The sequence below is a fragment of the Temnothorax curvispinosus genome, unplaced genomic scaffold, assembly GCF_003070985.1.
Source record: "Temnothorax curvispinosus isolate PA1 unplaced genomic scaffold, ASM307098v1 QBEX01012496.1, whole genome shotgun sequence".
NCBI lineage: Eukaryota > Metazoa > Arthropoda > Insecta > Hymenoptera > Formicidae > Temnothorax > Temnothorax curvispinosus.
Window position 1 is genome coordinate 235,911 of NW_020222276.1, and position 26,213 is coordinate 262,123.

The 26,213-nt window shown below is 41.1% G+C and overlaps 5 protein-coding genes across 11 annotated transcripts; 3 read left to right on the plus strand and 2 right to left on the minus strand.

Moving 5' to 3' along the window:
* Positions 1–1,952: 1,952 nt before the first annotated feature.
* LOC112462540 (probable ATP-dependent RNA helicase DDX43) lies at positions 1,953–6,254 on the plus strand. 4 transcript variants are annotated; one of them, XM_025028379.1, is made up of 13 exons: positions 1,953–2,102; positions 2,219–2,312; positions 2,875–2,959; positions 3,023–3,239; positions 3,348–3,575; positions 3,653–3,871; positions 3,946–4,072; positions 4,147–4,312; positions 4,434–4,676; positions 4,913–5,060; positions 5,238–5,479; positions 5,555–5,717; positions 5,797–6,254. In XM_025028379.1, the coding sequence occupies exons 3-13, from the start codon at positions 2,919–2,921 to the stop codon at positions 5,920–5,922; spliced, it is 1,920 nt and encodes a 639-aa protein (XP_024884147.1). In that variant the 5' UTR covers positions 1,953–2,102; positions 2,219–2,312; positions 2,875–2,918; the 3' UTR covers positions 5,923–6,254. The 4 variants fall into 4 exon arrangements, with proteins under 4 accessions (XP_024884147.1, XP_024884145.1, XP_024884143.1 ...); XM_025028377.1 differs by having other exon boundaries at positions 1,953–2,128; positions 2,875–3,239; XM_025028375.1 differs by having other exon boundaries at positions 2,875–3,239.
* Positions 6,255–6,394: 140 nt separating this feature from the next.
* LOC112462535 (N-acetyltransferase ESCO2) lies at positions 6,395–10,541 on the minus strand. 2 transcript variants are annotated; one of them, XM_025028365.1, is made up of 6 exons: positions 10,435–10,541; positions 8,239–10,017; positions 7,737–7,962; positions 7,477–7,650; positions 7,198–7,403; positions 6,395–7,116 (listed from the first exon to the last, which is right to left on the minus strand). In XM_025028365.1, exons 2-6 carry the CDS (start codon positions 9,987–9,989, stop codon positions 6,993–6,995), a joined length of 2,481 nt encoding a protein of 826 aa, XP_024884133.1. In that variant the 5' UTR covers positions 9,990–10,017; positions 10,435–10,541; the 3' UTR covers positions 6,395–6,992. The 2 variants fall into 2 exon arrangements, with proteins under 2 accessions (XP_024884133.1, XP_024884131.1); XM_025028363.1 differs by having other exon boundaries at positions 10,303–10,536.
* A 275-nt stretch (positions 10,542–10,816) lies between these two features.
* On the plus strand, positions 10,817–15,883 carry LOC112462545 (ADAM 17-like protease). The gene is made up of 14 exons (XM_025028387.1): positions 10,817–11,170; positions 11,638–11,776; positions 11,867–11,967; positions 12,035–12,156; positions 12,414–12,564; positions 12,641–12,831; positions 12,904–13,098; positions 13,256–13,394; positions 13,532–13,686; positions 13,774–13,854; positions 14,024–14,232; positions 14,318–14,556; positions 15,131–15,246; positions 15,328–15,883. The coding sequence occupies exons 1-14, from the start codon at positions 11,110–11,112 to the stop codon at positions 15,634–15,636; spliced, it is 2,208 nt and encodes a 735-aa protein (XP_024884155.1). The 5' UTR covers positions 10,817–11,109; the 3' UTR covers positions 15,637–15,883.
* Positions 15,884–16,820: 937 nt separating this feature from the next.
* On the plus strand, positions 16,821–20,886 carry LOC112462544 (isoleucine--tRNA ligase, cytoplasmic). Its single transcript, XM_025028386.1, has one exon. It carries the CDS (start codon positions 16,922–16,924, stop codon positions 20,540–20,542), a length of 3,621 nt encoding a protein of 1,206 aa, XP_024884154.1. The 5' UTR covers positions 16,821–16,921; the 3' UTR covers positions 20,543–20,886.
* Positions 20,887–21,180: 294 nt separating this feature from the next.
* LOC112462553 (transmembrane and ubiquitin-like domain-containing protein 1) lies at positions 21,181–25,479 on the minus strand. Of its 3 annotated transcripts, none has more exons than XM_025028407.1 (4): positions 25,039–25,479; positions 24,022–24,345; positions 23,630–23,936; positions 21,181–23,488 (listed from the first exon to the last, which is right to left on the minus strand). In XM_025028407.1, exons 2-4 carry the CDS (start codon positions 24,326–24,328, stop codon positions 23,041–23,043), a joined length of 1,062 nt encoding a protein of 353 aa, XP_024884175.1. In that variant the 5' UTR covers positions 24,329–24,345; positions 25,039–25,479; the 3' UTR covers positions 21,181–23,040. The 3 variants fall into 3 exon arrangements, with proteins under 3 accessions (XP_024884175.1, XP_024884176.1, XP_024884177.1); XM_025028408.1 differs by lacking the exon at positions 25,039–25,479 and adding an exon at positions 24,910–24,983; XM_025028409.1 differs by lacking the exon at positions 25,039–25,479 and adding an exon at positions 24,451–24,829.
* Between the last annotated feature and the right edge of the window lie 734 nt (positions 25,480–26,213).

Consider the following 26,213-nt stretch of genomic DNA (forward strand, 5'->3'; position numbering starts at 1 on the left):
GCGGAGCGTAACGAAGCAAATACATTGGAATCTTAAATCAACCTAATTAAAATTAACAGTAAAATTAATGAAATTACAAAGTATAGTCAGTGTGCTGCGACGAAGTTACAACAAGTGGTCGGTCCGGTTTCCACGGGATTCGTATGAGTATATAATCTCCGTGAACTACCTCGGTGAACACCTTATTCTGTTAAGTCTGAAAGTCAAAAGAGATGGATAGAATTTCTCTTCAGAGAAATGTCTAAAGTCTAAAGTTGCTCTTTATTCGTGAACATTAAAAGAATTTAAAATCGCTCTTTGGTTTAAATATTAATTTCTTATTCATATATATAAATAAAAAATATATTTATAATATAAATATAAATAAGAAACTCATCAAAAAATTATGAATATTATCATTGTTGATTATCATGCAATGCTTAAACCTTTTAGGTAAAGTTTGCTTTAGACGATAATGTGTATTAAAATGTAGAATACAATATTATTCATAATTTTATGTTCATAATGTATTGTGTAGATGCGAACAACACTCGAAAAGAAAAATAAAAGTAAAGAATTTCGGTCATCTCAAAGCGTAGAATCGAAGAATTTAAACATTACAGACTGCATTAATTAAGGCGTTATGTTAATTAACGTATTATAAAAACAAGATTAAGCGGTGTATGATGAATCGCTGTCGACGATTACAATTTTATTTTGTAATTACACGACAATTTGGTTTCCGATTGCAGCATGGAATTATATCGTAAGCTGCGGTTATATAGTACAAGTCGAGAGTAGGAAGTAAAAATACCTGTGAGCTGTTAATTTTGAAAGTGGCACATGGGAAAGTCTTAGGTATACCTCATAAATTTTTGTAAATCACTTTGAAATATAAATTATTCACATGACACGTCATTTGATTTTTTATTATATATATATAAAATTTCCTAATTAATTATACTATATAATAGGTTGGCCAATAAGTCCGTGCGGTTTTTTACTTATAAATGTTACTTATAAATAACCGTACGGACTTAATTATATTGGCCAACCCAAAATATATATTAATTATACAATACAACATGTATATTAGTTTTGATGTTATATTATTGTTTAATTAAATTAAGAAATACTTTGGAAAGTTATTTGAAGAGTTTCGAAAAATTGGCTGAATCACGCGAGCTTGAAGAAAATTCAAATTTTCATTATACAACACGAAACCTAACCTAACCTGAATTTTCAAAAATCGATCGTCAAAAATACATCTATAAATAGACAGGTGAAGCATTTGCGTTCCGATATTCATACTGACAGTGAATATCGGAACGCAGCCATTGCGCATAATGGCGGCAGGTTTGGCGGTTGAACCAATCAGGAGGCGACCCGTTTTGTTTTATCAGAATTGATTGGTTCAGGGGAAAAACTCCAGGAATCGGGGGTTGTGAGTGGCTGTGGTCAATCGGGACGCTCCCTTTATTTTTGTTTCGCGCATGCGGCGAGAGAAAATCTCCGGACCTTCCGGAAAGGCTCGAAATTCGAAAGTAAGAACAAGAGAAGTCGACTGCGATTTTACTTCAAATGGGACACTCGACGCGCTTCAGATCACTTCAGATTGAGCGATCAATCAACAACGGACGACACAGTTTCTGAAGAATCTAAAGGTTTAAATTTGATATTTTATACTCTGTTTTATTTATCTCTTAAATGTATTAAATTTTTGAAACGCTTTCCTCACGCCATACATACGTATGTATACATACACAAACACACACCCGAAAACACGACCCCCATACGGAAACCGACACGTTGCAGGCAACTAGAAGAAACAAACGATAGCCACTTTTTCTCTGTTCCATAGTGTCCATCCGTGATCCTCGTGGAGGCTAATTGGTTATCGTTGGGTCATCCCCGATGTTGCAAGTAGTTGCAGGACTTGCAAGTTTTGCGAGAGCCGATCACGTGGGCTTGTTGTCATTTGCAGAACAGTGAACGAAGTGGATGGACGCCGAACTCATTCGAGATCGTAAACCGTTCGTTGAAAGGGACATCGGACGCTGCAAGTACTGCGACAAACGACTCGATTCTCCTCGCATATTTTACACACCAATAGGATAAGCCGAGTGAGTGTCAGAAAACGTCGCGGAAAGTGCGTCCTACTGTCCTATGTTTGTTTATCTCTGTGAGTCTTGTCTATCTATGAATCATTCCTTTTTTTTTATGTTCGTTCTTCTCGCAGGACGCCGGATAAGCCGGGGAAGCGTGCGTATCCCGCTGTCTCAGCGTAATACGAGTGTGGCATCAAGTATCAGGAATCTAACCGCAAATCATCGGTGAGTTTTATGGAACACTGGAACGTTATATTTATTTTTATGATATAATTTAGGGCCTCGTATACAGCTTCTGAAGCTTATCGAGGCTCTCGCGTTCTCTCACCACGGCGATAGCGAGGATTGTAGATTTTTCCTTCCTGGTATTGTTAAGCGGTATACGTCGAAATAAATTAGTTTCTATCGTCGTGCGTTTGATTATAAATTGATTGGACAGATGTATCAAAGGCGAAATCGTTTTAATTTGTAAATTGATAAATATCGACGATATATAGAAATGTTTAATTTTTATTTAGATGTATACCGGACAATATTGCATTTCAATATGATAGTAGTAGAAGAATCTTGATAATATTTTGAAACAATTTGTCCGTATTATTATTATTATAAGTTATAACTTAGAATGGTTATTTGTGTTCTTACTATTTCTTGAAATATCTATCGTGCATACATGAAGAAAAAGTTCAATTCCAAATTAGATAAAATATAAAATTATTATATCTATCCGTATAAAATCTCTTATTTTAATTGTTGTATGTTAAAACTGCAATATACATAATTTCAGAGTGCACTGAGTTTTGAACACGAGGATCTGTGTTACTTACGACAATGAGTGACAGGTGGGATAGTAATAGAACGCCATCGAGGAGGTACGAACGAGGTTACGATCAGAGAAGGGAAGGTAGAAGGGAAAGAGATAATCAGTTTTATAGACGTTCTAACAGATCCTCTGGAGATAACTGGAGAGATGACTCGACACAGAATTATAGTAATGATTCGTATAGGAGGAGTAATGATGGTAATAGTGCTTCAGAAGGTGCTACAAACGGACTTGTTATGTACATTGACACCAACAACATTGGAAGAGTTATCGGAAGGGGTGGCAGCAAGATTAAGTCTCTGCAAGATGAGAGCCAAGCCAAGATCAGTGTAAATAAAATATTATCCTAAACGTAATCAATATAATGAAGTATGTTGCTGCAAGACGTAATCCGGCAATCCTATATTTAATAATTGACTTCTTTTACCTTTATCTAGATCGATAGACAAAATGATGGAAATGGACAGACTGCTGTGACGCTAACCGGTTCCGATGACGCCCAACAACGAGCTAAGAGCTTGATAGAGGAGTTATTAACCGAGAGAAGTAACATGCAGGAAAGGGTAGAATCTACGCGAAGACCGGCACCTATGCCGGCTATGCCCGAGCAAAACCAAGAGGTTGATTGGGCTAATTTTGATTGGACCAAGGCTAATGAAGAATATGTATGTTTCGCGCGTAATAATAAAATATGAATTATTTTATGACTAAACCAAGTATAACGACAATTTTCTCGGCACAGGAGGAACGCCAGAAGAAGAGGTGGGCGGCTTTGCCTCCTATTATAAAGAATTTTTACAAGGAGGATCCGGAGGTTGCTAATATGCCGCAGTCAGAAGTCGCTTATTTCAGGAAGACCAACAATAACATAGAAGTCCGACATGTTTTCGAGAACGAAGGGGCCTCCGACGAGGATATGAAAATACCAAATCCCGTCGAAACTTTCGAACAAGCCTTCCAGGTAATTAAGCTTATGAAGTTCTTTATTACTTTAATACAGATACTGATATATATATTACTCTATTCATATTGCAGGCATATCCAGACATCCTTAGAGAAATACGAAAACAAAAATTTGAAAAACCAAGCCCTATACAATGTCAGGCATGGCCTATTCTGCTGAGCGGTCGGGATCTCATTGGGATAGCGCAAACTGGAACAGGTTTCGATTATTTTTATTTTACAATTTATTATACATATACATCTGTTTGTAAAAGAGTATAATTATGATTTTAGGAAAAACTCTTGCTTTCTTACTGCCCGCTTTGATCCATATCGACGGGCAACCAACGCCACGCGATGAGCGTCCTGGACCGAATGTTCTTGTTATGGCACCGACGAGAGAACTGGCGCTGCAAATTGAGAAGGAGGTAGCGAAGTACTCCTACCACGGCATTAGAGCGTAAGTTTGTTTCGAATAATACGTCTTGCATTCATGTTTTTATATTGAAATTATAATATCAATATAGTTATAAATTTTTTGCTTTATAATGTATAGCTTGATTGAAAATTATTTATTTAAGGGTGTGCGTGTACGGTGGCGGAAGTCGCAAAGCACAAATAGATACTGTGTCGAAGGGTGTGCAGATAGTAATTGCGACTCCCGGAAGATTAAACGACCTGGTTCAATCAGAGATATTGGATGTGTCGGCTGTGACGTATCTTATACTTGACGAAGCAGATCGTATGCTGGACATGGGTTTCGAACCGCAAATTCGTAAGACTCTTCTGGGTGTGCGACCAGATAGACAAACTGTTATGACGAGGTATAAATCACTTTTTAAACATTTTTATCATTAAAATGGGATTTTTTTAAGAAAAAGAATTGCACTCATATTTTTTTATCTCGTCAGAATCTTGATTTTTTAAATTTTTAATAGATAATTTGTTTCTATATTGACTTTCTAAAATGTAGTGCTGTCTAAGAATTCATATGGAGCATAAGTATTATATATAATTAATGCAATAGATATTAAAATAATATTATCGTCTTTTTACTCAGCGCTACGTGGCCTCAAGGTGTAAGACGCTTAGCTCAATCGTACATGAAAAATCCGATTCAAGTATTTGTCGGATCACTTGATTTAGCGGCTGTCCACTCTGTAACGCAGAGGATTTATATGGTCAACGAAGACGAGAAGACAGATATGGTTAGTAGCATCTTGAAAGCATAAGTGCTTTCTTACATTCCTGGAAAATGAGAATTTTGAGACAATATCTTTTCTAAATCTAATTCTAAATGTATATAAATACAGAATTGACTATATATTATCTTAGAGATGTCATTAATTGTATTATTATTATTAATTTATTATAATATATTGTAGATGCACCAGTTCTTCCGGGAAATGGGCTCTAACGATAAAGTGATGGTATTTTTCGGTAAGAAGGCAAAGGTGGACGATATCTCTAGCGATCTGGCCTTATCGAACATCGATTGTCAGAGCATTCACGGCGACAGAGATCAAACAGATAGGGAACAAGCCTTGGAAGATCTGAAGACTGGAGCCGTTCAGATTCTTCTCGCGACCGATGTGGCTAGTCGAGGAATCGACATTGAAGATATTACGTGAGTCTAACGTACGAAACGTATTACATTATTTGAAATACAACATTTTTCGATACATTTTTGCCCTCATTTTAGGCACGTACTGAATTACGACTTCCCGAGGGATATAGAGGAATACGTTCACAGAGTCGGCCGTACTGGACGCGCAGGTCGAACGGGCGAGAGTATCACTTTTATGACAAGGCAGGACTGGCATCATGCCAAGGGACTCATTGACATTCTCGAAGAGGCTAATCAGGTTAATAGATATACACAGCACTTTGATTCTTTCAAACTTTCTATGAGTGGATTCAACTAACTCATGCTTTTTACTTCAGGAAGTACCGGAGGAAGTGTATAAAATGGCTGAAAGATATGACGCGTGGAAGAAGAAGAAAGATGCGGAGCAATCAAGTGTCAGAGGATTCAACAGAAATAGCGGTAGAAGCCGCTATCGCACTTAAAACGGCCAATTAATGACGCTAGGAATATAGATTACATTGTGTTCAGTATAATCAATATCAGGTTCAACACATTGTGATACTATTTTTAGTTCGTACCATTTCGATGAGATTAATTTCGTAGAACAACTCAATGTTCCTTTTCTTTGTTTTTTTTTTTGTTACTTATCAAAGTTAATTATACGATTTAAGATCTACTTTGTAGTTTAAGTATCTTATTCAGATGATTAAAATGCGCTTGCATGCGATACAGTCAGAATAATGATACATTGTAATTAGTAACACTTTATATTGTCTTAGCTACCAAACATCGAAATATAATTTTGTACCACAAAGTTTACTAAATATGCACTCATTAGCATATTTAATTTTGTTTTCAATTAAATTCTACACTACATATTTTATTTGTTCAAAAGACATATAATATTAGAGTTTGATTGATAAAATATATATTTTTTTTATTGAATCAGTGTAGTTCACATTTATTTGTTTTTCTAACACAGATTATTTTAAATATATAACACATTTCTCGTATTACAATAACTCGCTGTTAAATATATTATTCATAGCAAGTTACGCAAGAACTAAGAAAATGAGTGACAAGAATCTATATGTAATTAATTAGCGATGGGATCACTAAATGTATTCATTTCAAGAACAGTGTATTAATAACTTATAATTTAAATTTCTCGAAGTAATTCGATATATTAGCATCTAAATCTATAGACTTTACATTATATATCTTAAATTTATACCTTTTGTTATATTAAAATTTATTACAAAAGAAAGTATCTCATTAGGTTTAAAACTATACAGTAAAACATAATAACAATTTAAACAAAAAAAAAATGTAAAATTAATGTTTAAAATTATTTAGAAAATTAAAAGAAATTATTAATTTCTATTTCATTCGTATCAACATATATAGTAAAAGTGTTACAAAAATGTATAATAACTATAAAGGTAAAATACGATAAAATAAGATGTTATAATAAGTGGATGTTTTGCTAGTTAACAATTTAAATAACGCAATTATTTTAAAAAACGAATATTTGAGCAGAAATATAATGGATTTAATTGTAAACCTTGAAGGTTCTCGTTTTTGTGTATTTCTCGGCAAAGATCTTACCACCTGGAGTCGGTATTGAGAACGCTATGTCATCCAACGACATTACGTAACCATAAAAGAATTTGGCTCTGAAACACGAATGGGAATAGTCTGGATAACGCACTTCTTTGAAAACAGTCGACCTATATATATGTTAATATAACGTTTACCTCAAAGTATCAACGAGTTTAGTGGCTATACCCTGTTTGCGATGACTCATCGCAGTCCAAACGACGTTTACGCCGCATTTCGTAGGTGTACTCTCGGCGGTGCAACAGTTGAGGTCCATCAGCTCGGGAATCATACGAAACGCCGTTTCAATATGTTCCGCCACCAGCACTCCGAGAACGTTTTTCTCGCGTACATACAAGAAGATCTGCAAGGTGTATCTTTCCTTTATCAAACTGTTTTTAAAATTAAATGCGATGTGTAAAATAACGTATATTCACCTTTTTGCTCTGATAATCCGAGATATTCATGTCCGCCAGTCCCAAATCTCTATCTACAACTGTCAGAATCTCCAACACTTTCTTCCAATGTTGCTTGGGGTCATGTGGCTCGACCAAGATTATTCTGCTATTAGTGAAAGGGTCCTCCGATATGACACGCTCGTTCTTCCATCCCTGAAATCAACGTGTGTGACAGAAGTCTTTAAATATCGTATCTACAGTGACGCGATATTAATTTCGCAGATACAACCAAGGCGTACCTGAAATTTCAGAGTCCGTATGCTGTTGTGATAATTCAAGTGAGCATTCTCATCCTCGGGATCGCCTAGTTGGTACACAATGTTACATTCCGAACACTGAGTGGCGCCGAAACGCTTCTGACCAGCATCCAGCTGATATTGATCATCCGCACCACCACCTTTCGCCGATAGCTGCCACTGCATATTTCTTTTCGCTGCTTTTCTGGTATTGCCGTTATTTGTCTCCCTAAAGCAGAAGTCAAAGCATGTATTTCATTAAAATAGATTTAGGATTTTCGACAGTATCTTTGCACTTGAAATAATTTTTCAAGACAGTTGTACATTGAAAAATATGAATTAATATGAACGAGTTCAGAATATTAATAAGAAATTAGTACAAATAATTAATATTTTTATAATACAGAATAATAAAATTAACAAGAGCAAACAAACATAATTTTATATAAGTTAAAATTTTATAGATAGACATAAGAGATTCGAGATTTAAAACTCAGGAACGTACTCGAAAATATTATCAGGTACAGAATATCCTTTTTTAAACAACGGAAAATATCTCTTCTCGGCATCTTCCTCGCCAGTGTTTTTTTCGCTATCATTATTGTTGTTCGTGCTGTCGAGCGAAAGATTCCCGAAGTTCGTCAAGGGAGCAGCAACGTCTTTGATGTTCATCGTCGAGGTCATGTTGCTGAGCTCGGTAGCCGGAGACATGATCGCGTCCTTCGGCAACGTTGTCGCCGAGTTTAACGGGGAAAACGCGTTCGCTATATGAGTCAGTGGTGCCAGCGTGTCGTAGTCGTCGTTCGCCCAGTCGTCCTCGAGAATTTTCAGGATGTCCTCGACTTTGTCCTGCTGCAACGTAGCCTCAACCTCCGGCTCGTCGACGGTCAGATCGGTGGCGTCTAAAGAGACGTCCGGGGCCTTCGGCTTCTGCTTTTGTGTATTTGTAGACGGGATGCGCTTCTGATTCTCCTTCAACGCAATTTTACCGTCCGCTACCTTCAATTTAATCTTATCATTTACCGTCACCGTAGCGGCTTGATTTAATCTGATCGTCTTGTTGGTTTTGAAAAATCGCTTATTCTCGTCGACCGCTGGCGAGGGGGCTCTCTCCGCCACCGCGTTCGCCTCCATCGGCTGAGCTTCCTCCACGGGAGGACTCTTGCTCGAAGCCGTGGGACTAACGTGCTGTTCCTCTTCCTTCTTCGACGCCTCCGTGCTCGCCTTGGGCTTCGGCTTCTTGATACCGTGGCACACGCCAGCGTTTATCTTACCGAATTTCCGCTTCTTCGCTGTCAACGAACGTCTACCGTTGCCATGCGAAGATAAGCTTCGTATCCTCTTGACGTCGCTGCTTCTGAAATTGACGAAAGGCCGCTCGGACTTGGCGCTGCCGCTGTAGAACGTTTTCGTGCTTAACGAGAAACAATTCGGGGGACTATGCTCGTCCCTCTTCTCCTGAAACAGCGACGCTCTCGCACGCGGCACGAAGCCCTCGTCCGCCTTGAACAATTTCATCGGTTTCGCCACCGGCTGATCGCGCGCATGCCTTTTCAACGTGTTCTCCTTCTGCTCCGGCGAGAGACCCTCGCCCGTTTCGATCGCGCTGAAAGACTTCCGCCTGTGCAGCTTCGGCAACGGAACCGTCTTGCTTATGGAGCTCAACGGCGTGATCTGTCTGATTTCGGGCGTCCTGCTCTTTCGGGGTGTTTCCGTGATACTTTGGTTCTGCAGCTCCGTGGCGAAGCTCCGCTGAGGTGTCTCCGGTACTATCTCGTTGTTCTGCTCCGCTCCCATCGTCTTCAAGCGTTGCGGCGTCAACGGATCAATCAGTTTGTTCGGCGTGGACGGCAGCGATTTCGGGGAGCGACCGCCACCAAGCAATTGACACTTCGGCGAGTATCTGGCGGCTCTGGTGACCTTCTTGAGGGACGTAAAGGGCGACATAGAGTGGTCCTCCTTGGTGAACCTTAAACGATCCCAAGACGTATTGTGGGCCGACTTTTCCGGCGTCGCGAACGGAGATATGAATTCTCTGCCTGGCGAACTGAAATTGCTGCTACTCGGACTCTGATCGGTGAGAGCCAGAGGTGACATGGGTCCCAAATCCGACTCTTCTCCCGAGGATTTGTCATCTCTGATGCGCTCTGAACTCTGACAGCTGCTTCTTTTGTCAGACTTATCTGTGGACGGCGCAAACAGACACTTCTGCGCCCGTCGCGGAGTGCAAAGCAATTTTCCTTGGCTGCTGTCCATTGTCGAGTGACTCTTTGAAGTTACAAATCTGGGAAAAAAAATATATCCAAGTAAGCATAAAGTCAAGATTTCAAAAGTAAGCCTAGATTGGACTGATGACAGGAATCTGAGAGAAGATTGACAATTACAACCTGTTGACAACCTGGGAACGTAGATGATGGAAATATTAACGAGAATTACATTAAAATCCTGCGACATACACTCGTCAATCTTTTAGTCACGAGATTAACGCAGCCAGTCGTACAAATGTATGAGAGAAACGTTGACGCGTAAATTGTACGTCAAAAAGGGTATTCGTGACGCAAAAGCTAACCTGAACGGACCGGCGAATTTGACGAAGCGATTCCGCCGAACGCGTCGAAGATCGTCGGCGACCGATGAAGCGACGTTCGACGTGCGAACGTTGCGTACCAATATTCGCCAAGAATATGCGAAATCAGCGTACCTTTCACACAGGTTTACATTCGGAATTGCGTCGAGAGAAACAGCGCGGGAAACAGCCCCGGAGAATTAAATGCAATTATAAATGTTTTGTCATAACGGCTGCGCAGTGCGTTGTCGCGCATGACGATCGCGCGCATGCGTCAATTTTCGCGCCAAATATTCTCGCAATACGTATCGAGCATCTAGTTGAAATAATTTTTTGCAATTTTTTATGCAAAATCAAGAGAAAATCGACAAAGAGATTGCGCTTTCTAAAATTCCAAAAATTTCTCGATCATTTTCAAAAGTAGAAGGCTTCATCTCGATGACTTTCGGAAATTGAGAGACTCCGAGGGAGCGCGTTTTGCTCGCTCGCGTTGACCAATCGAAGACCGAGAGCAACCGAGAGTTTATGGTCGACGGAACATAACCTATCTGTATCCGTGTAGATCGTTATCATGACAAATGTAAATAGAGAGAAACCGATGCTTAGATAATCCGTCATAATCCAACTTTGCGCTTCCCACCCACGTTACTATGCCGTAAATCACCTTTTCAACCGATTGTGCCCGAAGTATTTACAGAATATTGTGACGCGACGTCGCGGATCGATGTCAATAATAAAGATCGCGGAGAGAAAACGAAGGGGGGAAAAACCGTGCTTTTGTACCTGCTTCGTTAATTCTCTCCTTCAACAATGAAGAAGCGAAACGCTCTATTTGTCTACTGCTGTGCTTTTGTCACTCTCCAAAGTGTTTGTAAGTGGAACGTGTCTCGATTTATGCAACCTGTCACTTTTTAATTAGTCACGCTACAGAACTGATTCGCGATCAACTTGAAAGAAATTAACACCAAATCCTTCGTTTGAAGCTGAGAAAAAAAATTCTTACGCACGGCGAGACGTTTTGCGGTCTCTCTTTATCTAAAACTGAAAATAAATATCCTTTCTGGAGTAGAACTCGACGGACAGAACAGAAACCTTGGCTTTTTCTTCTTTCTAGTTATGCCAGAAACTTGAACAAATCCTTCAAACTTGATATCAGAATATTTAGTGTCTGTTTATTTAATTTTAACTAAAATGAACAATAGATCTGTCTCACTGTCTTACTGTTGGAATCTTAAGAAATTCAGCTTTATATGTTGTTTATTGTTATCGCGAATCACATACGCGCAACTTGTCAAATTATATCGGTGCAATTATCTAATATCAAAATTTTATTGACAGATGGCCTTCATAGAAGCTTGAGATATTACGAAACAATTCACAGTACTCACTTTCAACATAGGATCGTAAAGCGAGGCGTTCAACACAGTTATCATCCATATAATAAGATAAGCGAATTGGAATTCTATTCGCACGGGCGGTAAGATGTCCGATTGTTCCTCAAATTATATTAGACGTTTCTGCGTTTTAATGCCGTTCTCTTAATATCTCTCTTTTTTTTTTACCGCAGCCATTTTCGACTAATTTTAACACCTAGAAGAGAAGTTATACATTCCAACTTCAAGGCGTACGAGGTCAACGCCGATGGAAAGGAGAAAACTGTACATTTAGGTAACGTTCAATTCGACAAAGCAGAAAAATTCAAAGATTTGTTATATTTCACAATGTCGTCCCGTAGATCATGATAATTTTTACCATGGCCGAGTGTTTGGAGAAATCGAGTCTCACGCTCAGATGCATATCGATGACGGTGTCGTGACAGGTAGTGTAACAATCTCGGATGAGACTTTTCATATTGAGGTAAGGATTGCTGAGCAAAATGTGTGCAACGGTAAAAATTTATGACACGACTCTTGCGAATTGACTGAGCAATACAACGAGAGATAACAAATTAATTAAAGCTGTTTGATAAAAGATTACATACCCAAAGTAATTTAGAAATGTCGAAAAAAAGAAAGTTTGCAAAACAATACTGTATTTCAAATAATTGTGAATCGTGTAATTTTTGGATATTTTTGGATTGTCTGTTATAATAAGGAAGTTAATTTCTATTTCAGCCATCCTGGAGGCATCTTTCTCATTTAGATAATCAAACGATGATTATTTATAAATCTTCCGACGTTAAACTCAGTTGGGAGCATTTCCAAGACGGACAGGGTCACACGCATGGAACGCCAAAGACCTGCGGTTACGTCAAGGAAGACTCAAGTATGATTCTATTACAAATATGGATACAATATAATTTTATAAAGTATGTAATGTTTCTTGTGCTTTTTTGCCGCAGATTACACGTTAAACCATAATTCTGAGGAGGACGATACGGAAACGGATAACAGTAGCAGCAGAGTGAAGAGGCAAACGGAGACTTACGAATATACACCGACGAAAACGAGATGTCCGTTACTATTGGTCGCCGATTATCGATTTTACCAAGAAATGGGTGCCAGCAGTACAAAAACTACAATTAATTATCTGGTAAATGAGCGTAATGGTACACAATTATAGATACGTTGATTGATCTATAATCATAATAATATTAATTTACAGATAAGTTTGATCGATAGAGTACATAAGATTTACAATGACACTTTGTGGCAAGAACATCAAGAGGAGGACGGTTTCAAGGGAATGGGCTTTGTTATCAAAAAGATCGTTGTTCACAGCGAACCGACGCGGGTCAGAGGCGGTGAAACGCATTACAACATGGTTCGCGAGAAATGGGACGTCCGCACATTGCTCGAGGTCATTATATGCAGCTTGTAAAGAGTATTGCCCTAAGAGCTTAAGTTCTTTAATTATTTATCAATTAATTTTAATATGATCAACTTTGTTAAATTAACGTTGTTGAACATGGTTGAAATTAAGTGTCGCCTCTCACGATGTTGTTGCGTTAATGCAGGTGTTCAGTCGGGAATATAGCCATAAGGATTTCTGCTTGGCTCACTTGTTTACCGATCTCAAGTTCGAGGGTGGTATTCTAGGATTGGCCTACGTAGGATCTCCTCGTAGAAATTCGGTGGGCGGTATCTGCACACCAGGTACACTAAAGAATCATTCTGCATTCTGTATTCTGTTTCGCGCACACATTACTCTAACATTTATATATTGACGAAGTACACAGTGATATTTGCATGGATATTGGATTTCTCAATAGAAAATTGATATCATCTTGCAGAGTATTTCAAAAACGGATATACATTGTACCTGAATTCGGGTCTGAGCTCCAGCAGAAATCATTATGGACAAAGAGTGATTACAAGGGAAGCGGATTTAGTTACGGCACACGAATTCGGTCACAATTGGGGCTCCGAGCATGATCCAGATATCTCAGTAAGTTATGATTCAGTTATCGCTGTATACAAGTTTTTTTTTTCTAATTCCCGAGTCTAGAATTTATTTTTCTAACATCATTTGCAGGAGTGCAGCCCAAGTGCGAGCCAAGGTGGCTCTTACTTAATGTATACTTACAGCGTTAGTGGCTACGATGTAAACAATAAGGTAGAGTATATGCTTTATTCACGCTATATAATTTCGATATGTAAATATGACGCATTAGATACTTTAACTTTTCTTAAATGAAGATATATTCTATCTCACGTGCCGTGTATATGTTTGTGTGAAAGTTTGTGCGCGTGCTTATACAGAATTTTCGTTTATTTTTCCATAGAGATTTTCTCCATGCAGCCTGCGATCCATCAGGAAGGTCCTGCAAGCCAAATCTGGACGTTGTTTCTCAGAGCCGGAGGAATCGTTCTGCGGTAATTTGAGAGTCGAGGGTGATGAAGAGTGCGACGCGGGTCTCTTAGGAACGGAAGACAATGACTCGTGTTGCGACAAAAATTGTAAGCTTCGAAGTAATCAAGGAGCAGTTTGCAGGTAAGTCACTTGGAATAGAATCGTACTATTGTGTTGCGATATTTGTACAAATGTTTAACGGCGTACGTTTTGTTTCTTTCGACAGCGACAAAAACTCTCCTTGCTGTCAGAGCTGCGCGTATATGCCTGCGGGCGTGAAATGCCGCGACGCGCAATACGCCACTTGCGAACAGGAGTCGCGTTGCACCGGAGCGTCCAGCGAATGCCCGAGATCCCCGCCCATGAAGGACGGCACCGGTTGTCTCGAACGTGGTCAATGCCGTCTAGGCAAATGCGTGCCGTACTGCGAGACCCAAAACTTACAAAGCTGCATGTGCGATACTAGTATGTGTCTTATTTTAAGTACTAGATATTGTACAAGTATAAACGGGATATTTTATTGTGTGCACATTAATCAGTATCATCTTTTCATATCAGAAAGGATGGAATTCTTGTTTTACAATTCATTTCTACGAACTTAGTATTTATTATTCAATAAGTTTAATTAGTATTTATTATTGGATAGCTTATTAATTGTGCAATTAATAGAACCAACTGCTATTCTTGAGATTTTATAATTTATCCAGATTTAATTGAAATTGAAGATACTTTATATATTATTTTTAAGATTGAAGAAAGCCAAAAAATTCAAAAAATTGGGAATTTTTACAGTCGACTCATTCTACATCACACACACATATAAGGTGCTTTCCATTTACATACAAACTCAGATAATTCTCACTTGTGACGTCGTTCTATCCTTTTTGGCAATTAATGAACAATAAAGACAGAATGACATCACAAGTGAGAATTATCTGAGTTTTGATGTAAATGGAAAGCAACTATAATTAACTTTGATTATGTTGAAAGGTACAGTGTATAATTATTAATATTACTACTTCACGAATGTTATTAATAGTTGCTGACGCGTGTAAGAGATGCTGCAGAATGAGTTTGAACGAAACGTGCTTCCCGATAGACCCGCAAGATATTTTACCCGACGGGACACCGTGCATTCAAGGTTTTTGCAACAAAGTAAGAGATAAATCATAGTAATAAATTTGATAAAAATAAGACCAATTTCTAGTGTCTAATATTACACCCATATGCTTTTAGGGTGTGTGCGAGAAGACAATCCAAGACGTGGTGGAACGATTCTGGGACATCATCGAGGATATAAACATCAATAAAGTTATGCGCTTTCTGAAAGATAACGTAGTCGGTGCTGTGATAATCATCACCGCCATCATATGGATACCGGCGAGCTGCGTCATCAGTTACATCGATTACAGACGGGTAAAGGAGAGCGAAAAGAAGTGGCGGTGGAAACATACAGACGAGCTCATCCATCCGGACGAGCCGAGACAAGTGATTTACGTCGGCGGTCAGCGACAAAGAGCGCAACACGTCGCGCATCAATCGTGAATTTAGATCACTCGCGTATTTCGATCATCTAGTCAGATTTATCTGAAGTGATATATGTTTATACATCTTCTCGGAATGACAAAAAAATATTGTAAATATCTCTTTTACTTTCTACGTTATACATACGTGTATATACCTTCTACATAATTTCTGTAAGATTTTGTAGTTGAGTGAAGGAACGGTACATTCCTGTAGTCCAAAGAAATTAATAGTTCGTACTTGAGAATTAGATATACGAAATTTTTCACTACTGTAATTGTTTTTTGATACCACGTATATAAGATATTTTCTAAGTCTTCTTTCTTCTTTCAAGTATTACTTATCTCTCTCTAAAGTTGACATTTGCTACTTAAATTATTAAGACACAACTGCCACGTTACATTAATATATTACAGTACTTAAATCGGCGAATTAAGAATGACAAGATTTGCTTTATAACTCCAAGTATTGTACAATTTATTTTCTAACAGTATTTTAACATTTTAACGTACAATTGTAAAGATATGTAAAAACAGATATTAATCGTGTAACGACCTATAATGATATTTTAAAAAATCTAATGTGCGAATATTTAAATAAAAAAAATCGAGAGAAATGAAATGTCTTGGGGGAAAAAAATTATTTTGAAATTCGCGCCGGAATTTTCCTGATATCGAGCAGTCGGTTGCTGAGTATGTACAAAATATTTGAATTCGCAACCTACTTCAGTTTAGTTTACTTCTTATATAAAAATATGTTGCTGATAACTGACAATTTTTCGAAAATCCAAGTATTCTATACCATCTTTAATTCTTCTGTCTATGTGCACATTCCCACATTCAAATACATACATATTGCTAAATGTTTTCTTTAACATATACGTTGACTATCTGTTAAATAATGATTACGTTGAAATAAAGTATACATACGTATGTCGATATTTTTGCATATCTGAGACGCGAGTCATGCGAGATCACGTCAAACATAACCTCGAGTTGAGGTTTAAGGTTAGCACGTGTTCGCGTCAGTCACGTGTAACCGCGTTAGATAATTCGGGCGCGCTGATTGGCTCCCCGACACGCGCTTTCCGATGTCCCGAGAACTTTCTCCTCCGACAGCCAATCCGCGAGGCAGAACACCTCGCGCGGCTAACCCGCAATGACCCGTTTACGCGTGCGCACGTGAGTTTCGTTCGATTCTCTTGCGACGCATCGTATTGAAGGTTACGTCAATCGTGGTCAATTGCGTCAGCTTCTCGTACGAGGCTACGAGAGTTCCAGCCGGTACGGAACGTCGTGCGCCAGATATGCCCGCCGAGAAGCCCCGTCCCGGGAGGTCGAACCTCCCGGAGACCATCAACTTTGCGAGGGAGGAGGACGCGACGCTGGAAACGTGGAGAAAAGGGGACGTGTTTCAGGAAAGTATGCGCCTGTCGAAGAACCGGCCGAGGTACACGTTCTTCGACGGACCGCCATTCGCCACCGGTTTGCCGCACTACGGCCACATCCTCGCCGGCACCATAAAGGACATCGTGACGAGGTACGCGTACCAAAGTGGCTACCACGTGGAGCGGCGATTCGGCTGGGATTGCCACGGCCTCCCGGTGGAGAACGAGATCGACAAGAAGCTGGGCATCAAGGGGCCGGACGACGTCGCCAGGATGGGCATCGCCGCGTACAACCGGGAGTGCCGTAACATCGTGATGAGGTACGCCGAGGAGTGGCAGATGATCGTCGGCCGGATGGGACGGTGGATCGACTTCGAGAACGACTACAAGACCATGTACCCGTGGTACATGGAGTCCATCTGGTGGGTGTTCAAGCAGCTGTACAACAAGGGCCTCGTTTACCAGGGTATCAAGGTGATGCCCTACTCCACCGCCTGCAACACGCCGCTGTCCAACTTCGAGGCCGGTCAGAATTACAAGGACGTGGTCGATCCGTCGGTCATCGTGGCCTTTCCCCTGCTGGACGAGCCCGGGGTGTCCCTGCTCGCCTGGACCACCACACCCTGGACGTTGCCCAGTAACATGACGCTGTGCGTCAATCCCACCTTCGAGTACGTGGAGGCGAGGAACGAGAAGACCGGCGACGTTTACATCATGTTGGAGGCCCAGTTGCACACCCTCAAGGGTTCTTACGTTATAATCAACAGGAGAAAGGGCGTAGACCTGAAAGGGAAGGCGTACGAACCTCCGTTTCCATATTTCCTGCATTACAGAGAGAAAGGTGCTTTCAGGGTGCTGAACGACACTTACGTCACGGCGGAGACCGGAACCGGCATCGTCCATCAAGCCCCGTACTTCGGGGAGGACGATTTCCGATGCTGCCTGGAGGCCGGCATCATAAGCAAGGACCAGGAGGTCGTGTGCCCCGTGGACAGTTGCGGCTGCTTCACGGAGCCGGTTCGCGACTTCCTCGGCAAGTACGTCAAGGACGCGGACAAGGAGATAATCAAGTATCTGCAGTCCAAGAAGAAGCTGGTCGTCAGCGGCACGGTGAAGCACAGCTATCCGTTCTGCTGGCGCACCGACACGCCGCTCATCTACAAGGCCGTGCCCTCTTGGTTCCTCAAGGTGGAGGAGATCAAGGACAGGCTGCTGACGGCGAACAGCGAGACCTACTGGGTGCCGGACACCGTGAAGGAGAAGCGATTCGGCAACTGGCTGCGCGACGCGCGCGACTGGGCCATCAGCAGGAACCGCTACTGGGGCAATCCCATACCGCTGTGGATCTCCGAGGACAAGGAGGAGACCGTGTGCGTGGGCAGCATCGAGGAGCTGGAGAGATTGACGGGCGCGAAAGTGAGCGACATTCATCGCGAGAACATCGATCACCTGACGATCCCGTCGCGACGGCCCGGTCAGCCGCCGTTGCGTCGCGTGCCCGAGGTCTTCGACTGTTGGTTCGAGTCCGGCTCCATGCCGTACGCGCAGATGCACTTTCCTTTCAAGAACCGCGGGGACTTCGACAGGTACTTCCCGGCGGACTTCATCGCCGAGGGCATCGACCAGACGCGCGGCTGGTTCTACACGCTCCTGGTGATATCCACCGCGCTGTTCGGCAAGGCGCCGTACAAGAATCTCGTGGCCAACGGTTTGGTGCTCGCGTCCGACGGCCAGAAGATGTCGAAGCGCAAGAAGAATTATCCCGACCCGATGGAGGTGGTCAACAAGTACGGGGCGGACGCCCTGCGCCTCTATCTGATCAATTCACCGGTTGTGAGAGCTGAGAATCTGAAGTTCAAGGAGGAGGGCGTCCGGGACGTCATCAAGGACGTATTTCTGCCGTGGTACAACGCGTTCCGTTTCCTCCTTCAGAACATCGAGCAGTACGAGGAGACGGGGGTCTGGTTTGTATTCGACGAGAAGCTAGATTCCTGTTCCAGCAATATAATGGACAAGTGGATCATATCCTTCACGCAGTCGCTGTTGGTCTTCCTGAAACGTGAGATGAAGGAGTACAGGCTGTACACCGTGGTGCCCTACCTGATAAAGTACATAGACAATCTCACAAATTGGTACGTGAGAATGAATAGAAAGCGTATCAAGGGCGAGGACGGCCCGAAGGATTGCAAGAACGCGTTGACGACTCTGTTTCTGGCGGTCTACACGATGGTGCAGACTTACGCGCCGTTCACGCCGTTCCTGACGGAATTCATGTTTCAACGATTATCCAAGTGGGTCCTGCCCTTGCCAGAGTCCGCAAATGGGGAGTCTTCTCCGAGTTCTAACGCTAAAGAGGAAGACGACTGGCAAGGTAGCGTGCACTACAAACTGATACCACCTCCGCGTGATTATCTGATCAACAAGGACATAGAGAAGGCTGTGTCGCACATGCAGTCGGTCATCCAGCTAGGCCGCATCGTACGGGACAGGAAGGTCATACCCACGAAGTATCCTTTGCCCGAAATCGTGGTGATCCATCGGGACGCCGAGGTACTGAAGGACATCGTTTCGCTGAAATCGTATATCCTCGAGGAGCTCAACGTCAAGAAGTTGACTGTCACCACCGACAAGCAGAAGTACGGCGTGACCTTAAGAGCGGAGCCGGACCACAAGACACTTGGCGCACGTTTGAAGGGTGAGTTCAAGCAGATAATCCAGGCAATTAAAGAGCTGTCCGACGAACAGCTGCAGAAGTTCGTCGCCACGAGGGAGATCGTCGTGCAGGGCCACAAGCTCGAGGAGCAGGACCTGCGTTTGATGTTCAGCTTTACCGGTCCGACCGCCGAGCAGCTGTCGAAGCAGTACGACGCCCATAGCGAGGGCAACATCCTGATCCTCCTGGACGTCACGGCTGACGAGGCGATGCACAACGAGGGGATAGCGCGGGAGGTGATCAATCGGGTGCAGAAGCTGCGGAAGAAGGCACGGCTCGTGCCCTCCGACGAGGCCGTCGCGTATTACGAGATCAAGGACGCGGGCAGCAACCTGGCCAGGGTGGTCGTCAGCCACAAGGAGTTCATCGAGAACGCGACCAAGACCCCGCAGAGAGACATGGCGGAGTTGCCGGCCGACAGCTACGTGATCCTCGAGGAGATGCAGAAGATCAAGGGGGTGGACATGAGGCTCGCGTTGGCCAGGACGCAGGCCGGTTGTGCGTCCAAACGGGACGACGGCGCGACGCCCGGGCCGTCGGAATCGCAGCCCTCCGTGGGCTACGTCAACGTGACGCTCGTCAACATGCAACCGCGATACGGCTCGACCTCGAAAGGCAAGATTCTGTTGTACGACTCGCAGCTGGGGCCCATCACGTACAAACGTCTGAAACAGGAGATCGATCTGGTGTTCGGTATTTACGGCTGCTCGTACGATTTGTATCTTAACTCTAAGAAACTTACCAGAACGATGGACGATACGCCAGTGGAGGAAGACCTATTCAACAAACAGACGATAGAAGTATTGAGGTCAACGAGGTCAACATAGCGGTTTTTTTTGCCTTTGGTTTTCGATGTGATGAAAAGCGACTTTCGCCGGCTTGCGATTTAATCAATGGGTTGAAAAAGGAGAGCGAGGACTTAAATCTCGCAAATCTGCATTATGTTCTTTTGAGGTTTCTCTTTTAGTTTCTAAAAAGATACGTTCTACATTATTGCATCTGCAAGATCGAGCGAAAGACCTATATGGTGAATTTTATTTAATCTTCCTTCTTCCGTCAACAAAAGTATTTACTGTGAAGCACGTTAGAAAGCGTTATTTATGATTTAAGTTAACATTTCACAGCGTATTTATTTAATACACAACTTAAACGTGATTTAAAGTAAATTATATTTTTTATGAGAATTTATATAAATTGGCTATTTTGTAAATTAAAAAATAAAAACAATTGTACAATTTGCAATTTTAATGTCAATTTTTTTTCTAGTTTTGTCATCGCATTCGATTTGTATCTTGTGCATCAACGCTCAAACATTGTAAAAAAAAAAATGACTCGTAACTACTGTAAGAAAGGAATAACAGAGAATTTCATGAGATAAATATAAATCTGTCTTAAAATATCAGTATTCAAAAAGCTTTACATGTATATTTATCGCTAAGAAACAAGGAGAGCACTATGATAAAAGTATCAAATAAATAGACATTTATTGGCATTAACTAAAACAATCGTGTATATATATTATAACTATTAATTTAACTCTAACAAATTATATAGTACACTAGTCAGAGACTATAATATATTATTCCTCTATGTCACGCCCGTGTTATGCCATAAGCACTTTTGACGAAACTCACACCTGTATTTTCATGCTCCTTTCGGAATCTGACGTGAATATCCGTTTAGTAATCTAATTCTTTTTTTTTTTATAGAAAAGATTGATTTTATTAATTATACACTATGCAATTGTTTCTCATGTACAAATAAGTATAACGTACGTAGATATTTTAGAGATCGCGGAGACAATTCCTTCTTATCAATACAAAATCCATTCAAATGAAGTCGCTTTATACTAATGGTAACTGCAATTCACGCATTATTAGGCATAATTGCCAACATTTCCATTACACATTGACTGCCATGTCATACGGCGTCATTAGCGCACGAATAACAGTCCTTTTTTCAATCATTTATATATAATGACAGAAGCCTCGTCGTTGAATAACAGTTTTACGGTTTAAAAAAAAATGTTAGAAAAGAATGGCTTCGTAAGTTTTTTTTATGAAAGTGAATAATAATCACGAACGACGTGGCAGTCAACGTGTTAAAAACGCACATAAAATAATTTTTGTAAATTCGGCGAATCAAAACACATTTGAGTCACACACAGCACCAATATAATACACTAGAAAAACGAAGATAATAACTAAGTAATTACATGTAGAAAATATTTCTATAATCCTTTCACTTTACAATTTAGAGTTAGTCGTAGTGAAAATCGGGGAAATAAACTATTAATTTATTTTTTACTTCTTCATTGCACGGAAAGTTATCCTTTCAGAATTATATGTATCTTGTAAGAAAAACTGCACTTTCAGAGTAACTTATTTTATCGTATAGAATATATTTCCCAATTACCTTGTAATGAACACCACAAAGCAATATTTCTTGCGGAAAATTATTTATATACGCGCAAGGTTCTCCAGTTTAAAAGAATTTAATGAGTAAAGGGAAAAGAATTAAAAATAATTACGCTTGAGCGAATACGAAATGTAATCGGTCTTTAATAATGTGTTTAACATTCACGAGTTATTTTCGGGGGATGTAGTATCACGTTCATTGTTCATATTATTGTTACTCTCTTCAGAGCGGGGTAAGAGTGTGTGAACAGCTAACACTTAAATTGTTTATTATTTACAAATTAGCATCTAAACGTAATTATTGACTTTTATTACTCACTAAATTATTTTAAATTTAACGGAGGGTGCCCTGTATGCTTTATACAGATATATAATCTATAACATACGTATTATATATTATGTTTTAAATATACATGTGATATAGTATGTTAGACAGATCACCTGCTGTCGTAACCATAAAAAAAGTTCCCTTCGAATTTTCTGCAAAAAACGCCACGCTAGAATTTATGCAATAATTTAACGCGCCTCCTGTATGTAACGAGTTTAATTAAAATTCGAGAATATACCAATAGAAATATGCATTGCATGTTGCCATTACTCCGCAATCAGTGTTTTATACCTTCGAGATTAACACCAAGAAAGATGAAAATCACAAACTGTAGTGAACTCGGTATCACCAACGAGTAAACTTGATCTCGAGAGCGTTACGTTGAAAGCAGATGCTCGACGACGAAGATTACCTTGATCGATTCCGTTAGCCTTGTAGTATACGTGGTACGTTAAAATGTATATTATACCGGTTTGTATTTAAGGTGCTTTTATAAAAATTGCAACCCAGTATAGTCTTAGTAGTCGTAATAGTCGTTGTCGTCGTCGTCGTCGTCATCGTCATCATCATCGTCATCATATTATTCAACGTTCCGAATGTTATCCTGATCGGGAAAGAAGTTACTAAACAGAGAGACGGTGAAGATCGCGGTCAACGCGTAGAGCGCGAGCGTGGTCGTCGCGGTGAAGAGTTGAGCATAGTGATATCGCGAGTACCACGCCATACCTAGGAGGATCGTTAGAAGGCTTACTAGAAGCCGGCTCAAGTCCCACTCGTTGTGTATCGAATGCGTTATTCCCGCGCCGGTGGGCAGATCCGAGAACGACTGGGAATTGAAATAAATGGACGAGTTGTCCAGCGTGGACGACGGTACGGTGGCCGGTCGCGGCGTATGCACCCAACAGTGTACCACGCAATCGTTGAACAAGCCGCACTGCTCGAGGGTCTGAGTGTCGGGCTGCAATACCCGGCCATTGAACACTAATCGCACTGCCTTACGTGCTTCCAATTCTATTTGAAAGTGCCTCCTACGAGAAACGTAAAGATAAGTCATGATAATGAGATAAGATAACGAACATGAAATGAGAAATGTTAAAAGATCGGATTTTTTTTTAGCGTAACAAAAACTGTGCTCTAATTTTGTCATATACGCTAAACCAGGGGATTACCTTTTAAAATCACCTAACATTTCTTTAAGACTTCCCGAGACTACTTTCTGGTCGTCGTTTATGAACTTCAATTTTATGGTGATTTCGTTGTTCACCGGTGAATTGCTGTCGTTTATTGACTCTTCCGGCGCATTTTCCGACGTACTACTAGCAGTTTGGTCTAACGTGTTGGGATCATCTGCCTTAGCAGTTCTTTGTAGCAGAGATCGATCAGCATTGCCGAACGAATCCATGGCTTCGATAAGTACTTCCTCCGTCGTCGTAGATTCCGGTGATCTCGGGACTTCTTGAAGCGATTCGCTCGTATCTAGTGTCATTAATTAAATCATTGATGAAAAGGATTTATTATGCAACACTTACGCAAAGAAGAGAGAAACGAAAAGACTATTTACCCACGGCAGCTGCATTCGGACAGCTGGACTGTGTACTATCGCTGTTGTTTGATGATGTCTCCAGAGTTTCCTCTTCCGCCGTTTCTGAACTTTGCGGCCGACCAGCGTCTTGGACACTGAGATTATTCGTGTTCGCACGAGCTCTTCGTCTACGCGCTGGCGCCCGGTCGCGCAGTATAAGCACCGTACGTATCAGTGGTTGTTCCGCTATACTTGTCGAGCACCAAGCAAGCCATCCCACAAACAGTACGGACATGACGATAAAGAAATCTGTGACTTCATCGCCCACTCCCTCGATCAACGACATCTTATTTCCGATCAAATCTGTTACAATAACAATATGTGAATATTATTAAAATTGTCTGTGTGTTATTGTTCTAGTTAATATTGCATATTTCTGAAACTTGGTTCTTGAAACCAAACACTGACCAATATCAAGACTGTTTATAAATAAACAATTGCTTTTAACAATTGTTCATCTATTCTCTGTCGTTTATAATCTTGTGATAATAGATCTGTTCATGTTGCTTGCACTTTTTGCATTTAGAATCTTCGCTTTTTCTTTCTCCAACGCTCAATGTATAATTCTCGTTTCAAGGGCATAAATTCTTGGGAATTTCAAACAACACGAACAAATCTATTTTGTTACGCATTTAACTTCGTTTGCACGAACAATTTTCTTCCAAGATACAAACTTATTTGTCAAAGTCACATGTAAGAAAATTATCTTTTACATCATTACGATTTACGATATGTCAGAGAGATCGACCAAGCTTTAAATCTGTGTCCAGGCATTATTTCATATAGGACTACAATATTATTTATAAAATTGTCCCCATTACAATCAATTGTTATTAATTTTCCGACACTTTGGACCAAATGTAGTACCAAAATTAGACGCTGGTTCAACACGAAGCGTAACAATTATACGTCTCACGATGATGTCACGCGACGTTTGCCAATTATCTGGGGCAATTAACAGTCGGGAAGGCAGAAACGAAACAAATGTTAGCGTACACGGTACAGAAAGCAGCAGTGAAATCTGTCCTTCGCGAGGTTATCTCTCGTCCGAGGGCGAATCTGTCAACACGGGACTGCGAGGTGGACGCTGCTCTCCTTCGTCGGGGCCGAGGGGCGACGTCTCATGGCACACGTCGACGATCCTGAGAAATTCTGAGGAACGTCGTCACTCGGGATCCGCGTCCGTTTCACCTTCCTGCTTTTACCGACACCGACGAGTGAGCAGCCTCCTCGTCACGCACATAGCTCTCCCAGTTCCGTCAACGTGTAACGCGGGACGCGATAACGGCCTGTAAACAGCGGGACGCTTTACAATACGATCGACAAACAACTAAAGGTAGAGAGAATAAGGAAAAGGGCGCGCGAGAGGGAAAGAGAGACGCAAATAGTGGTTTATAGCTGTTTATAGTGAAACCCGCGACGTGTACATCAGTGTACATACATACTACATACATACGCACCTGAGCTAATTAATAATTAACGCGATCGTCCCTCTCGCTCTTTCTCCCGTGCACTCGCGCGGGGCAACTTCGATACTTCGATTGTTGTCGCAGTCCCACGTTTCGGGCGAACAACGTCGCGAATGTCGCGATCTATAGAAAGAAAACGGGCTGTCGATTAATCGCGTGATTCGCGTGGCGGGAGAATTGGAAGAGCCGCCCTTGACCTTTATCTCGCTCTTTATTTGTTTGCGGATAAACTTATCTCATTACTATTATTACCAGTTTTAAAAAAAGAAATCAAATTTGACGATTATAAGGAATGTTTAATGAATAATGTAGAATATATGCATAAACAAAAAGTAATTTGAATTATATCTTAATGATCTTGGTGGATTTTGCACAAGATTTTGTTGATTTTTGAGCCTGTTTGCTATAAAATTGCGAGTTTTTAAAAATAAAATCTAACAGTTTTTCAATCTTCCAATTTGATGTGACCTCGGAGTGGCATTATGTACTCTACTCGTGATTTAATTCGATTGCGATGAGTTGCGTCGTCTTCCCACGTCATCGGAAGAATAAATTACACGATGTTTTGAATATGCATTCGAGATACGCGCGCAAGATGCATGTGTATGCGTGCATATACATCATATTAATCTTCAGCAAACGAATAAACGCGTTGGATTTGAAGGGGATAATAAGACTTGCTTCTCGAGATTATGCACGCAC